At 37.5% G+C, this 15,478-nt stretch overlaps 1 protein-coding gene across 4 annotated transcripts; it reads left to right on the plus strand.

The window, feature by feature from the left end:
- The first annotated feature begins 597 nt into the window (after positions 1 to 597).
- VPS9A (Vacuolar sorting protein 9 (VPS9) domain-containing protein) lies at positions 598 to 14,799 on the plus strand. Of its 4 annotated transcripts, none has more exons than XR_016172297.1 (6): positions 598 to 1,083; positions 2,419 to 2,566; positions 6,763 to 6,933; positions 9,080 to 9,259; positions 12,143 to 13,939; positions 14,033 to 14,799. XR_016172297.1 is itself a non-coding variant. In XM_089149479.1 (5 exons), exons 1-5 carry the CDS (start codon positions 974 to 976, stop codon positions 13,271 to 13,273), a joined length of 1,740 nt encoding a protein of 579 aa, XP_089005605.1. In that variant the 5' UTR covers positions 598 to 973; the 3' UTR covers positions 13,274 to 14,018. The 4 variants fall into 4 exon arrangements, 1 of the variants encoding a protein (XP_089005605.1); XR_016172298.1 differs by having other exon boundaries at positions 14,062 to 14,799; XR_016172299.1 differs by lacking the exons at positions 598 to 1,083; positions 2,419 to 2,566 and adding exons at positions 2,573 to 3,462; positions 3,896 to 4,054.
- Positions 14,800 to 15,478: the final 679 nt, after the last annotated feature.

The raw sequence follows: 15,478 nt of genomic DNA on the forward strand, positions 1-15,478 counted from the left end.
TTTTCCTTCAGTTTTATTTTATTCCAAAAGGTATTTCAATGTAGTGGCAGATTTTTGGCTAGGTGGGCCTTTTTCGATGAGGCTCTCATTATTTTCAAATTCCACCTGCTGGTTCCTGCAGCTTCGCCAAGAAGAAAGCCATCTGTTGTATTGATTACGTGAGTGTATGATCCATGCCATTAGAATAGCTGTTGCATTTGTTGAAATTCTAACCAAATGTTGACATGCATGCTTAACTTTGGCTTTCTTGAGTTTCTGCAATTTTAGTGATTTGGACACTTTTGAGCATTCATCGAGAGCTCGGCACTCCACTCTAGTAACCAATTGCGAAAATGGGAACGAAACTGAGCCAAATTACTGTCAAACCAAAATTCTTTTAAGAAAAAACACAATTTTTTATGTTTTTGAATCTGTTTTTTTTTGGGGGGTCATCCTTTCGAATTTTTTTTATATGATGAAAACGAAGACCTAACTAACAAGAATGCCATCACAAAAAAAAAAAAAAAAAAAAAAATGAAAAACTGACAAGAATGTCACCCTACACTGCGAACCGTGACTGGTCATGTTTTGGGTTCATTCATTTTTTACACCCTTAGCTTCGTTTTGTTTTGGGTTGATTTGTTAAGCAAAGGCAAGACATCCGGTGGAGTGTGCACGGAAGCACGCCTTGTCTGACCACAGTGGATCTGAACCCGGTTGGTTCAGCAGTTTGAGAGCTGTGCCAGTCTGGACAGGACCGAATAGTGACCAGAGCCGAGATGATTGTGTGCACGGCGATCTCCGACGCTTCAAAGTCTTCTCGAGTCTTTTCTCCACTCACCACGCCAGAAGGCCCAGAAAAAGCATCGACAATCCGTCTTTTCTTTTTTCTTTCTTCGTCTCCTTCTTATACTTCTGTCAAAAACTTGGAGGATCTGATCTTGGTTATTTCTTGATTTATACTTCACTCTTCATCACCTCCTCTGCTGCTTTGATGGAGAATGCAGACGTTTTTGGATCGTCAACAGCGCCGCTCACCTGGCATGATTTTCTGGAGCGGATGCGACAGCCTTCAGCAGCCGATTTCGTCAAATCCATCAAGAGGTTACACCAATCCTTTCCTTCCTGCTTTCACTTCTCTTTGGGTTGCTTAAGGTCTAGGGAAACTTAATCTAATTCTAATTATTTTCCCAAATTGAGTGGCAAATTGACGTCCATGGCAAAATATCTGGTAAGAAGTATTTGATGATTTGAACATGGAACAACTTCATTAGATACCGTACATATGGTGCGTTAAGGGTTTCGCTTGGTATGGATGTACAGTTTCTGGGTGTTAAAGAACTTCTGTGGCAGTCATTATAAATTGGGTGGCGAGAGAAAGTCCACGGTGTCGGAGCCATTTTAGTGCGTCGTCGTCTTGTATGGAGATTTCTTTATTTATACTCTGCTTATGATTTCTATTCGTGTCGTACAATTTTTTGTTTTTTTGTTTTGAGATCCGTTTGCATATGACTTGCCATTTAAGTTCTTCTTCCTGGATAAGTTAGAAATATCTATGCACTAAGCTTGGCTTTCTGGTGGTTGTTGACGATCTATACCTGAAAGAAAGAACTACAAGGACCGTGCAGAGCTGAGACAGTGACATGATTGGAATTCCATAGCCAAGTCACTGACTGGGGCTCCATTTGTTTCTGCATCGAATACTTTTCCACAATTGTTGAAGATTAATCCATAATTGCACAAGGATTAAAGGGAGAGGGGTTTTTGTTGATGTTTTGCTCAATCGTGATACACAGAGTTGGAAGCAAATTTTGACTAAATTTCAGGATGTGTTGTTCTAATATAATAGCAATATGTTGAGCATTAATATACTTGTCACCATTTGAAGACTCTGGTCCACATTGTATGGCTGCGTTGGTCTTTCACTGAGACAGGATCAAATGTGCTTGTGTTTGCTTGCCTCGCCCACCAACTCCAATCTTGAAAATGAGAAATGGAAGGAAATGTGAATAATTTTTTTTTCTTCTCTGGAAAGTATTTTATGTTGAAACAAACATTGCCCAAGGGATTCAAGTTAATTAGAAATCCTCATGTCACCATTATTGTTGTGGTTTCGTTACTACCTGTGCTCTCATTTTCTCCTGACCTTAATCTTCTTGGAAAGGATAAATGAGACTGGTCTCACTTGAGACTGCCTTGACTGATGTAAGTTAGTTTGCAATGTGTGGCTGGTGCCACTGATAAATTTATACCATCATGGGTACAGTAGTGGAAGGTACCAGATGAGTTCAGTCTCACGCAATATTTTTCTCCTACTGCTACTTATTAGTTTTATGTTTTGACGATGCCGATATAGTTTACATTTTCTATGCCTAATTTTTGTAACTTCAAAACTCTTTTTGTGTGTAGTTTTGAATCTAAAAATTGCATTCTTTGCAGCTTCATTGTGTCATTTTCAAACAATCCACCTGATCCAGAAAAGGATAGTGCTGCTGTGCAGCAGTTCCTTTTCAACATGGAAGGGGCTTTCAGGGCTCATTCGCTCTGGGCTGGTTGTTCAGAGGAGGAGCTGGAGAGTGCTGGTGAAGTAAGCTATTTTCCATTGTTTATTTCCTTTGCATCTCTTTCTATGAGGATCATGTTTTTATCCAGCTTGTCTCTGTCTGTATCAAAGGCTTGTCTAACCAGTACTATCAGGATGTGTCTTCTTTTATTAGGATGCAACTCCTTATCTATTTTACAATTTCTAATCACCATGTTATTAGTGAGTCCATGATTGTAATCCATCATCTAAACAACTAATCTAATATTTTTTTTTCCTGTCTTTTGGTGACTGAATGATGTCATGGGTATATGCATTGAGCTGAGGTATCAAATTTGATTGAAGTTGCCATGGACTTCTCAAGGTTGGGCATTTGAAACCATTTTGCTATTGGGTACTACTATATAGCAAACATTGGATGGATACAAAGGAACAAGTTATTTCTCTTGTTGGAGGTTAAGCATGAATACAATACAATGGACCTTCAAGTACCATTAAATTACCATGTGCTCGCCGCTTATAGAAGCATATGCCAATTAGCAGCAAATTTAATGAGTTTTGAATTGCAGTTTGAGTGTGGGACAACAGTTAGATTGTTTGGAAAATTACCTCCCTAGCCTGAATAACCGTGAAATGTTATAGTTGGTGCTGTAACCATGGTCAGAATAACAACCTGGTGTTTATTGCCCAGTACCCAGGCTGACACAATTCTACATGTGTTCAACTTCACAGTGGTTTTTGAAGGTCAAAGAAGAAAAAAAAACCGACTTAAATCTTTTCCTGGTCTGTTCTTGAACGAAGTAAAATTTGGATATAAGTCTATGAAGTTGCGGAATTTCTTCACCGCTTCAAGCTCTTACAGCAATGCAACTCCCATGCATTCCAAGTACTAAATCTCGATTTTGAGGCTGGTCAATTCTGAGCAAACGGAGATTTCCTAGGTGGTATTTTCTGCGCCAAATTTGAAATGTCATGGGCTGGTTGAAACTCCTTTTTTTTCAGTGGAAGTTACTGAAATATGATTGAAACCTGGTATAATCCAGTATCAACCTTTGGTTTTGTCCTGGAAAGTATTGGAACTGAGATGTCTCGGTTGAAACCACAAGTTTCAACCAAGGTTTAGTTCGATGCTGCAGATACCATTTCTGGAAGGCAAGCTAGTAAATATGCTTTCTGCTAAATGATGAGCCTCTGTCTTTTCCTCGAATAAAGATAATTTGTCATCCCTTCAAGGGAGGGGAATTTGGGGGGGGGGGGGGGGAGAGGTATTCATGTTGATTGTTGGACTAGAATCTTCTTGCATTAAACTGCGCACATGACTTAAAAGTCATGTTTGTTGTTTATTTAATCCATCCATATTGTTTCTTACCGCAGAATTACCAAACTCAGGAAAACTGACAACAGAACCTGAAGGATTGGGGAGAAAATATAGAACTTCAAAATCTAAACTCTTGGACCAGGACTTCAGGCTGGTGGTCCTATGGATCACTCTGTCTTACAGTTTAACAAGAATTGATTTCTTGGTCCTGGCAGGTACATTTAGACCATGGCATTCTCGTTTTTTTTTCTGGTTATAGAAAAAAGAATGGAAATATTTGCATAATAAAGAGATTTGAAACTCAATAGAAGCAGATTATGATGTACTAAGATCTATATGGAATCACAGAACACAATAATAATCAAAATGTTTTCCAATTTCAGATTCTAATCAGCAAGATAAAGTAGCAGCAAAAGCAGAGGATTAAATTTGAAAGAGAACATTAGAATAGATTGGGTTTTTTTTAAGGTGATGAATGGTGGCTAATGCCATTCTTAAATCCAGTACAAACGTCTTTGAGCAATGGGAATTCCTTCAAATTGCATAGATGGGGAGATTAATGCAAAACTTGACCTTGATCCGGGGAAACTAGCGGGATCAATTGCAGCATGATCCATCCCAAAATAGAATAAAACTGAGTTACTGAAACCCTTTTTTTTATTGCTATCTTCTGTCGGCATATAAAAGTTAGATATCGAAAAATACGAAAGAAGATGAAAAGGATATAGAAGAAAAGAGGGTGGAGGGGTGAAGGGTAGGATTAGCTATCTCAACCCACCTTCCTCTCATCCATTGTATCCATAGCATCTTACAGCTGCATCAATAGCTTTATTTTGCTACAATCTCTCTCTCTCTCTCTCTCTCTCTCTCTCTCTCTCTCTCTCTATGTAGGTATGTATATATGTCGTACCTATCTATCCTGTTGGCCACATACATGTACTTATAGTAAAAGCGTAAGACAACCCAATCGTAATATAACTAAGGAACTAACCAATAAAACTTATAATATAGAAAGAAGACTAACTAGGATTCTCAACAGATCTAGGCCTATCAGTTATGATTACAACTCAAAAAGAAAACTAAATAAGCGTCATTATGAAAATACCTCCAAAAATCGACTACTCTAAGCCAGCAGCATATTTGAGTCCCCAAATCACTATTCACGTGAACAGTGTTTTTTAAATTTTTTTGGATGAATAGTGTATATATGTGTACATACCCTGTTTGGTCTTCTACATGCTTCAATCTGCATCAGATTTATGAATTATTTTCCTCACAGCTGATTGCTCGACATGACATTTTGGGCATTGTTTATGCTAGCGTTTTCAGAATAGAGTATGCTGATCTGAAAAATGAATGGAACTGGATAGACAGAAGGATAGGAGATTGTAAAACTGGGAATCCACCCTAATGTTGAGATGTCCACCAGCCACCTCAAAGATCCCTGATTCCGCACAGATTGGAGAAAGAACAAGCTTTATTGCTTAGGTAATTTTTCTCTAGGAGCTTACAACCACCTCCATACGTATGTCAACATCCAAAACCACACTTGGAACAGAAGACAATGTTTGGGATTTTAAAAATATAAACTAGCTCTGAGGCATGTTTATAACCAAATAACCAGAAAATATAACATTTCTAAGGATAGGAAGTTCTAGTTACTATAGAAACTCGGAACTGTAAAAGAAGGTATCTGGAAAACTGGAAAAGTCGTAGCAACTCTTCCTAGCATATGTTGCTTTTTTTAACCATTTGAGTCTGCTGCATCACCTTATATTGGTTACACATATTTTTTAACCATGTGGGGCTGCTTCATCCCCTTGTATTGGTCACACATTTTGTTTATGTGATCTTGCTTTGCTACTCAGTATCCAGTTCCATAAAACATGGAATAACCACAGTTTCCATTGCAGACCCACATTTTTTTTAACCATGTGGGTCTGCTTCATCCCCATGTATTGGTCACACATTTTGTTTATGTGATCTTGCTTTGCTACTCAGTATCCAGTTCCATAAAACAGGGAATAACCACAGTTTCCATTGCAAACCGACACATCGTTTTGTCTTTTTAGAAGTGTGATGTGTAGTTTCTAATACATTATAAGCTAAGAGATAGTCATTTGAAGTGGCACAACCATGTTCAACAGAGGCCTACTAATGCTCCAGTACAAAAGAGTAGTTTTATTCAGATGGAAGGGACTTAAAGAGCCAGGGGCAGATCAATAATGATCTTGAGAGAAGTGGTGAGAAGGATCGCATAACTTAGGCCCTGTATCAAGCATGATCTCAAATAAAGATCCTTGTAAATTACCCCATTTAGTTGGAGTAGAGCTGAGTTGTTGGTGGTGTTGTCGATATATAGTTTCCAAAGCTTTTGATGGTATGTCCATTTCAGTCATAATGACATAGTTTTCAAGAAAACTCATGCGCTAAAAGGAAGTTCACTTTCCATTTAGGTATATGCTAAACTGGTAATGACTTAAAAAGAAAAAAATTACTAATATCTATTGGGTTTTAAACAGGTAGTTGAGGGAGGGGAAAAATGGAAACTAATTGTATTTAATGCCGTAACCATCCCCTAGCCCCTGCCTTCCAAACTTTGTGGTCCAAATTGGCAGTCATTGTGGGATAAGAAAGTATCTTTCTTAATGGAAATTGAAACTAATGTTTGGTAGTAGTTGTGGATGCATAATACTGGACCCAATTTGGCACCATTATATGATGCTTCTATGCATATTCCACAGAGATGAGTACTTAGCATTGTTGTTGATATTTCTCATTTCAGTCACTCAGGACTTTCCCATGTTGTTTTTATATTGTGTCAGATTTTAAAGTTTCAATGATATTCGGTGTTGGAATTTTTTGTCTTCAGTAATGATTTTTTCTTTCATTGTATGACGTGCATGCTTTGTTTTAATTGCAGGGACTGGAAAAGTATGTTATGACAAAATTATTTACCCGTGTATTTGCATCGCTTCCAGAAGATGTAAAGTGTGATGAACTACTTTCTGAGAAGATGGCTTTAGTACAACAGTTCATTCGACCAGAAAGTTTGGACATCAAGTCAACATTTCAAAATGAAACATCCTGGCTGGTGAGTTACGAAGAGTGCAGGGGTGAAAACTTTTTTTGATGAGTTTGTCTGAATGTCTATTGCTATTGGATGCAGTTCTAGTGCAAGAACAAATTTGCTTACAAGTGAAAGATTCTTTCATGATTGTAGTAACAATTTTTTTGGGTGAATAAATTAATATTACTATTACTACAATCCAAAGGAGGAACTGTACAAAGAGGGAGAAAGGAAGAGAAAAAGCCTCCCAGGTGGGGGGGGGGGTGGGACAGTCTACATCCTACTGTGGGGTTGCAAAGTAGAGCCAAGATGCCAGCTAACAACAGTGTGCCTGTTCCTTGGGTTGCAAAGAGTAGTAGCAACATTTTATTTGAGTCATATTCTGTGTTTTTCATAAACCAACTGTGGCCTTCAGGACAAGATAGACCCCTGTACCCCTCGCAGGACCATTGCTTTACCAATGGACCATCCAAATTTTGCACTATTCAGATTGTTCTTATCAAGCAGTCTGACTGTTGTGCTGGGGACGAGCTTTGAAACAAAGACACTTGAGAACTGATGCTGCAACCTTATCCGCTGTTGCAGGCTCCTTCCTAGTGGTTGTTTCCTTTAATTTATAGTATATATAATAGTAAAATGTAAGACACCTCTTATCATAGTCACACCAGATCATTTGGGCTGTTTTGACTTTTGGACCAGTGACTTGAGTGGCGGGTGAAGCAATCTGATAAAGTATATGCCTCCAAAAATAAATCCACCCAAGGATCTCGATCAACCCATAGACTAAAATATCAACTGAGGATTTATGGTTACGTAGAATATTGATGGGCATTTTCTTTGAAAGGAATGTAGCTTTTTAACACCAATGGCTGAATCCTAAGCTTGAAGAAGTCTTGATTTCTGTCTTCAACTTTCTCTTGTGTAGGGCAATTAGGAACCCATGGCTTCTCGTATTTAGACAAAGCATGGAGATTATAATTTAATAGAAAATCATGCCAAGGAGTGTGATCCTCAAGGTATCCTTAATTGCACCAAAGACCACACTACAAAAGTGGTATTGAAAACAGATAGTTATAGAAAGTTCTGTTACACTTTCTCCATAGAAGCTTCCATTATACTTTGTTCCTTGCATTTATAACATTCTCAATGGACTGTACCAGCACGCAATTAAATCTCCATCTGAAACATGATCTGTTGTTCATCAATGTAAATGTGTCAACACCAACTGGACTAAAATACATTTGAGTACTTTTCAAATGATATTTGTTTAATATTGCAACATAACCTGCAGTTTAGAAAGTCAACAGTAGAAACAATGAAGAGAAGAGTGGTGAAGGAGAAGAGAATGAGGAGAGGGGGGCATTCGCATGAACTGTCCTCCCTATACATGCTTTATTAATAGTCAAAGATTTAGTCTCAGTCTAGGAATACTTTGCTAAACTGAGTTACATAGAGAAAAAAAGGAAAGAGGATATTACATTCAGAAAATAAAAACTACGAAATTTTTTTCCATATTAAGGAGATCTTCAGATACCTTGAAATCTGTTTACTTTTAACTTCAAATATATATTCAGATATTACTATCCTAAAAAAGACTTGTTTGACAACCGAGCACAAGAAGGACAGGAAACTAAATAAGAGCAATATTAGAAACACTTATGACCCAACAATAGCAAATGTATTATAAAATTATTATTTGCGTGAACAGTACTCGTGAACACTGTTCAAAAGAATATTTTGCATGTATTCTATGTGTACTATTACATTTTGAAGTATTTCTATGCATATCTTTTGTGCGATATACATCTCTTTAAACTGCCCTTCTAATTTGATATCAGATTCTAGTATCAATATTGATACTTAAATCCTTGAAAGTATCTGAGTTTTAGCTAGCAGAGTGTTGTTATTACTTGGCAAGAATTCCAATTTTGACGAAGCTATGTGGTGAAATTTCAGAAACCATGTATTTTTGAACCTGCACTTTTGCTTCGGATTATTATTTCTTCTTTTATATTGATTAGGGTCTTCAGATTTTCAAAAAGGAACGTGTTAGTGTATATAGTTGTATTGAACTGTGAATTGTCCTTATTATCATCTCTCTCTCTCTCTCTCTCTCTCTACATGAATATATAGCCATCCTCATGAAGTTCTGTCGATCTATTTTTCTCAGCTTGCACAGAAAGAACTCCAAAAGATTAATATGTACAAGGCACCAAGGGACAAACTTGTTTGTATTCTCAATTGCTGCAGAGTCATCACCAATTTGTTGCTCAATGCTTCTATTGCTTCAAATGAGAATCCTCCTGGTGCTGATGAATTTCTTCCGGTGCTTATTTATGTTACTATTAAGGTACACTGAGCGATCCGCAGTCTCTGCTTTTTTTTTTTTGGGGGGGGGGGGTAGTGTTAATGGTAAGCTGTGTGGTGATACTCTTTTTATTTAATTTTTCTGTTTGAGGCATCATTGTTAAGAATTTAAAGATCCAATACTGGATATGAGATTGGGCTGCACCAATCCTGGTACAACCCAAATTCTGCCTAGTCTTTTGGCTGTTACAGTGAGGTATCAGGTAGGCGTTTGCTGATCCTGTGCTGGCTTATACTCGAACCTTCATCAATGTGGCAATCCTGGTATAATGGGAATATTGCCATTTATGTTATTGAATTGAATCACAAAATATCTTTTTAGAATGCTTACTTTTCAACGCATTGTGTCATTTAATTTGTCAGTATAATTGGAATATTGCTATTTATGTTATTGAATTGAATCACAAAATATCTTTTTAGAATGCTTACTTTTGAACGCATTGTGTCATTTAATTTGTCAGCATGTAGTTAAACAATGTCAAAGTTTATTCCTTTTTCCTATCATGTAGCTTTTACTTTTTTTCTGCTTATTTCATAGTTCTCTAGGTGCTAAGCAATCATGGGCATCCGAGGTCCCTCCTAAGTGCTTAGGCAGCACCTAAGCTGCCTAGATTGTATTACAGTGTTACTTAAATTTATCAGCTATATTACTTCTATCATAGAAATCAAACATTAAGCCATACCAAGTCATCCAAAAAAAGAAAAAAAAAAGAAAGAAGAAAAAGAAAAGTCATCAAAAGTCAATATCAAGTCACATCTAAATCTAATCATGAAAAATCAATATTCATTCTCATCTAGTGAAAAGGGAAGGGAAGAAGGACTCAAAAAAAAAAAAAAAAAAAAAAAAAAAGAAGAAGAAGAAGAAGAAGAAAGAAAGAAGAGAAAAAAGATCAACATAGATAGAAGCCAGCAGAACTGAAGAAGCAAGCTATTGGAAGTTGGAAACAATCAAAACATACATTATAGAAGCCAACAGAACTGAAGAAGCAAGCTATTGGAAGTCTGAAACAATCAAAACAGACATTGCTTTTTATGTTATTGGGTTTGTTTATTTCAGGAATATCTAGTCTCAGATTTGGTTTATACTGGGCTAGAAAGTATGATCTCATCAATAAGTAGTAAAATTCTTTTGATTTAGAGAATGTTCTTGTTGTTGAAGAAGTTTGTTTGATCAACTGATTTTATGTTTACATGAGATGTTTGTATTGGATAGAACACACAATAAGCTTTCTAACAAATTCAGATTGCTTACATCTGATTTATAGTGGAGGAGTTATGTTTTGGTCAGACTTATTTTATTTTATTAATTTTTTAATGAAATAAGCAAAACTTTATATAAGCAAACGAAGTACATCCAGATATACAAGCTAATCTAGAATCCGGTTGTATTACCAAGACAAGAAGACTTCACAGGCAGTTGGTAAAAACAGGGTGATTACAAAAATATATAGAGGCTGCCATATCAGTGATAGATAAAAGCTAGGGAGCTGCACATAAAGGCCGAGCCCAAACAGGTTTTGGTAACAAAAAAGGGGTAACTGAAGATAACAGAGTTAACCTCCATCTTCATTGTTGCAGCCTAGCGCCCTTGATAAAGTCCTACGACAAGGACTTCAAGTGGCTGAGTGAAAGGTGAGCTACCCATAACATTTGACACTTCTTATGTACTAGAGCAAAAACCGACTACCCTGCTGTTATACTCTACTGATCCACCTGCAAGGACAATTGTAGTTCCAGTTAATTGCTGCCATCCAGGAAGAAAAGAAAAGAGTTTCATACTCTTTCCCGTTGGTTCAGAGATTTAGAACCACCTACATTTAGACGGATATTCAATTGATCAATCCAAAATAAAATCTTTTTTGTAAGTCTTAAAGGATTCAGTTTAGCACCTGAAAATAATACTTTTTTTTTTGCATTTTCCAAACATAGTGGCATGTGACTAGTATCACATTGAAAACCCAAGTCAAAACAGTAGGATCTTGTTTACGTAGCGGGGTTATATATTGACAAAAATGTAAGACCAACATTTCAGTAAAATGATCAGTCCTCAAGCCAAGCGGACCACTAGCCTGAATGTGCTGAACCCAAGGATAAGAATAGATCTAATGCCAAATATTTTGGACAGCATTATCACAGAAACGGCAATTAGAATTCACATTAGCCCATTGGTCAAACCTTATTTGGTGTACTTGGATGTCAAAATTACTCTAAATGAAATCATTCTTTTAATACCAAAACAAGTGAATATTCAATTTTGATTTTTAACCATTTTTACAATGGTAAGATTTATGGAACTTTAGATTTGGGAAGGTTGAAATTTTCACCTACAGCCAAAAATCCAGTTTTTCTTCTTTAATTAGAGGGTTCACTTTTTATCCTTCTTGAAATTTTTATAACTATTTTTATTTGATTCAGATAGAAGGTAGTTGCTTGGTTATGAATGTTATCTTTGGTATGGGAAATAACAAATTTGAAAGCATTTACTTATTGGCATAAAATAGTGCCAGAGCTTGGTTTGATACCAATTAAACCAATGCGAGATACAATAAGGTGGTCGGTGGTAGCTGCCTAGGCCCTTATAATCCACCTGAACAATTTACACAGTACCTTGGTGACACCTGGACAGCTATGGCTTATTTTTGTTGCTTTACTTGAGTTGCATTATTGTGCTTATCTAATTCATAAAATTAATATTAGAGAGTATGTGAGTGTGTGTCTGTGCATGTGCCCGCACAATTTTAAAACCTTTCACATTCAAAATTACCTTATCTGCTGCAGTAATTTAAAGGTGGTATCATGAATGCTCTTGATTGTTGACATGTTTTAAATGTTCATACAATTCCTTGAAATGATAAATCTAATGCAGGCAAATCCTCCACAATTGCATTCAAATTTGCTGTATATACAAAGATACAGGCGTCAATCACGCTTGGTCTCAGAAACAGCCTATTTCTTTACAAACATGCTCTCTGCGGAGTCATTTATCTCAAACATAGATGCAAAATCTCTTTCTATGGATGAAACTGAGTTTGAAAAGAACATGGAAACTGCACGAGCACTTCTCTCAGGGCTTTCAACTGATTTAGAAGGTCTATCAAATCATAGCAGTAGAGATGGAGGGCATGTCCTGAGAATGGAATCCTTGGAGACCAAACCACAGACTTTGAGTTCTAGAAGGGAAAAAAGCAATTCGCTTCCTGCGTCACGACATCATCTTCCAACTCAACCATCTGCACACAAGTTTGAGAAAAAGGAAGAAATGAATGTGAAGAATCAGTCACTGGTAACAAAAAAATTATCCATCTCAGATTTGGAGAAGAAAGGTGCTACTGAACTTTTGAAGGAGGATAATTTGAGCAGAACATTTAGCGAATACCGATACTTGTATGCACAAGTTGGCGATTTAACAATCAATGATGTAGATGACCTTCTCAATAGTTACAAACAACTTGTTTTCAAGTATGTTTCTCTTTCGAAAGGTCTGGGTGCAGCTACTTCATCTTCTCCAGAACCTATTTTCCAAGCTCAAGCACTAACCCATGCTGAGACTAAAGAGGACGCAACAGCACAGGGGAAGGAGAAAGATAGAAAGAATGATGGCTTTGACAGAGGTTCACTTAGAGAAATTGACAAGTCTGGATTTGACCTACCACAAGATGAAACAGTGACAGATCAAGGAATTGATAAACCTGAATCAGACTTACCACAAGATGAAACACTGACAGATCAAGGGATGGATAAACCTAGATCAGAACTACCACAAAACAGAAGTCTCACAAATCAAGGAGGGGATAAACCTGATTCAGACCTACCACCAAATGAAAGATTCACAAATGAAGGAATGGATAGAGCTAAATCAGATGAAACTGTAGGGGATAAACCTGATTTAGACCTACCACCAAATGAAAGATTCACAAATGAAGGAATGGATAGAGCTAAATCAGATGAAACTGTAGCAGATCGAAGTGGAGAAAATGAGGAGAGTTCCGAACAATGATTGTAGCTTTAGTGGGGTGGTGGTATCATCAACTTCCACTGCAACGGATAGCCTTTACAATCCATTGTTTTGGCTTTACCTGCTGGAAGCTATTGCCGTTGGACTGCAACAACCATAATTTAGTAAATGGACATTGCCTGGAAGATGTATGAAAAGAGAGAGTTCATTGCCTGCTAACTTCCTTTGTGACTTCTTGAAGAGGGAATATCCGTTCCCAGCTCTCTCTCTCTCTCTCTCTTCTTTCTTTCTCTTTTAATTTTTTTTTTGAAAATTTTATATCTAATTGTTCATATCTTTCTGTCATTATTTATTCCTTGGATTTATTCATTTACTGTCTTTTTGAAGTAGGGGGATGATGAAGATGAGTAAGGTTGTAGAAGTTTTGTATCATTGGTACAAGTGAGAAAGGAATGTAGTTAGCTACTTCTCTTTTTTAGTGAAATAGACAGATTTCATGTGCATAGGCCCTTATGTTGTGTGGCAAATACTAGTTTTATTATTTGCAAAGAAATTTTATTCAACTAGTGTACACATTAGCAAGCAAAGACAGAGAGAACTGGACCAAGGAAGAGAGTAACGTTGTTTAGTTGGGCTTGGAATGAACCTTTCTGTTTTTGGTAAAAGTTGGGCTTGGAATGAATACTGCTGGAGAAACTTGGAGACTCAGTACGTAATCAAAACTTGAATAAATAGTTAATTTCTGATATTCTCTTTGTTCATTGGGTTAAAAGTAGTGTTGTCTTATTCCTCATGATGAAGGTACCTATGGTGGGTTTTGCCCTTTTCAGTGAAGAATTCCAGAGACAGAAAGAGAGAACAATTAGACTGGAAGAGCACGAAGGATGAGAAGGGATTGATTTGTTGGCCAGTACAGAAAACTGTGCTCATTCCTGCCACTTGAACTTGTGTTTCACATATGAGAAATTAGATTAATGCACTAAACACTGAAAATGTAAAACCATTATGGTAGATGTTAAGGGTTTAGAAGTGGCTTAAATGTCAAGGTCATTACATGTTGATTGATGTAGTTTAAATTATTAGTAGGAATCTTTAGCATGCATAAGTGATTCCTTGACTTGTTGAATGGATTAGCACTCGATGAGCAGGATCTTGAGCTGTATGCATGCCTGCACAAGATCTCAATGGATTAATGTTGAATGATGTGGTGAGATATGCACTGAGAGGAGATATATGGAAGGATGAGGAGTATGGTATATGGTGATTGAGAATCATGCATGATGAGATCTTTACCCCAAAGTTGAAGATGCAGATCTTTCAGAGGAACTAATATTTTTACACTGGTTTAACAGAATAGACAAGAGAGAGAACACCACAGATTTTAGGGCTTGAAATAAACCTAGATTTGGCATGGTAAATGGTGATTCCAAAGCCTGAAATTTTTCTTACAGAATCTCTACAATTTTTTTTTTTTCACAGGGAGGCATCTAGGGCTTGTAGAAATTCGGATCTGGCACTCCCAAAACCTGAAACATTTTTATTTTTTTGGTAGAACCTCAAATGTTTTATACCACCCATAAATGAATACACTAATAGGAAAGATTTATCCAAAAAAAAAAAAAAAAAAATCTCAGAATCATGATAAACATTGAAAAAACCCTAATACGGAAAGGGCAGAAAAGGCGAGCGCCCCCCAAAATTCTATACCAGGTGGCGCCCTTCCCCCACGTGACCTCTTTAAATTCAAACCTGGCTTACTTGTTTCCTTTTTTGATAACACTCAATGGAGAAATAAACCTCCCAACCCTGTTATTCTGTCTTTGAATATTAAACAACTGAAAGACATTGCGTTGTGTCCCTCGGTTCCCCTCGCTTTGCTTTAACCTTTTGCAGTTTGGTTCCATCAATTCGTTTCCATATTATGTCATCCCTGCACTATTTTGTTGTCGTTTTGCTGTTGGGCTTTCTGTCCCGTCTCTTCTGTCGTCCGGGTTTCCCTTTCTCTTGCCGCGCTGCCGAACCCCCTTCTACCTTGGCTCTCCCTCCCGCCTCTCCTGGCTCCGGTTTTCCGCCCTCCCTCCCCCTTGTGCCCCCCACTGCTGTCGTGGCCCTCCACCCCTTTTTTTTTTGTCCATCGTGGCTCCCCCTTGTCCGGGGGTTCCACTTGCCTGGCCTCGGGCTGCGGCCCTTTTCCCTGTCCGTGGGGGTATCTTCCCCGCCTCTCTGCCGTTGTCCATCTTTTCCGCT

Source organism: Hakea prostrata, chromosome 3 (assembly GCF_041222555.1).
Source record: "Hakea prostrata isolate BN-2017 chromosome 3, UWA_Hpros_2, whole genome shotgun sequence".
NCBI lineage: Eukaryota > Viridiplantae > Streptophyta > Magnoliopsida > Proteales > Proteaceae > Hakea > Hakea prostrata.

Excerpts from the sequence above, each read along its gene's own strand:
- VPS9A (XM_089149479.1), top strand. The coding sequence starts at position 974 with ATGGAGAATGCAGACGTTTTTGGATCGTCAACAGCGCCGCTCACCTGG. Across the intron at positions 2,567-6,762 it reads AGCTGGAGAGTGCTGGTGAA|GGACTGGAAAAGTATGTTAT; the intron begins GTAAGCTATTTT and ends TTTTAATTGCAG. Across the intron at positions 9,260-12,142 it reads TTATTTATGTTACTATTAAG|GCAAATCCTCCACAATTGCA; the intron begins GTACACTGAGCG and ends AATCTAATGCAG.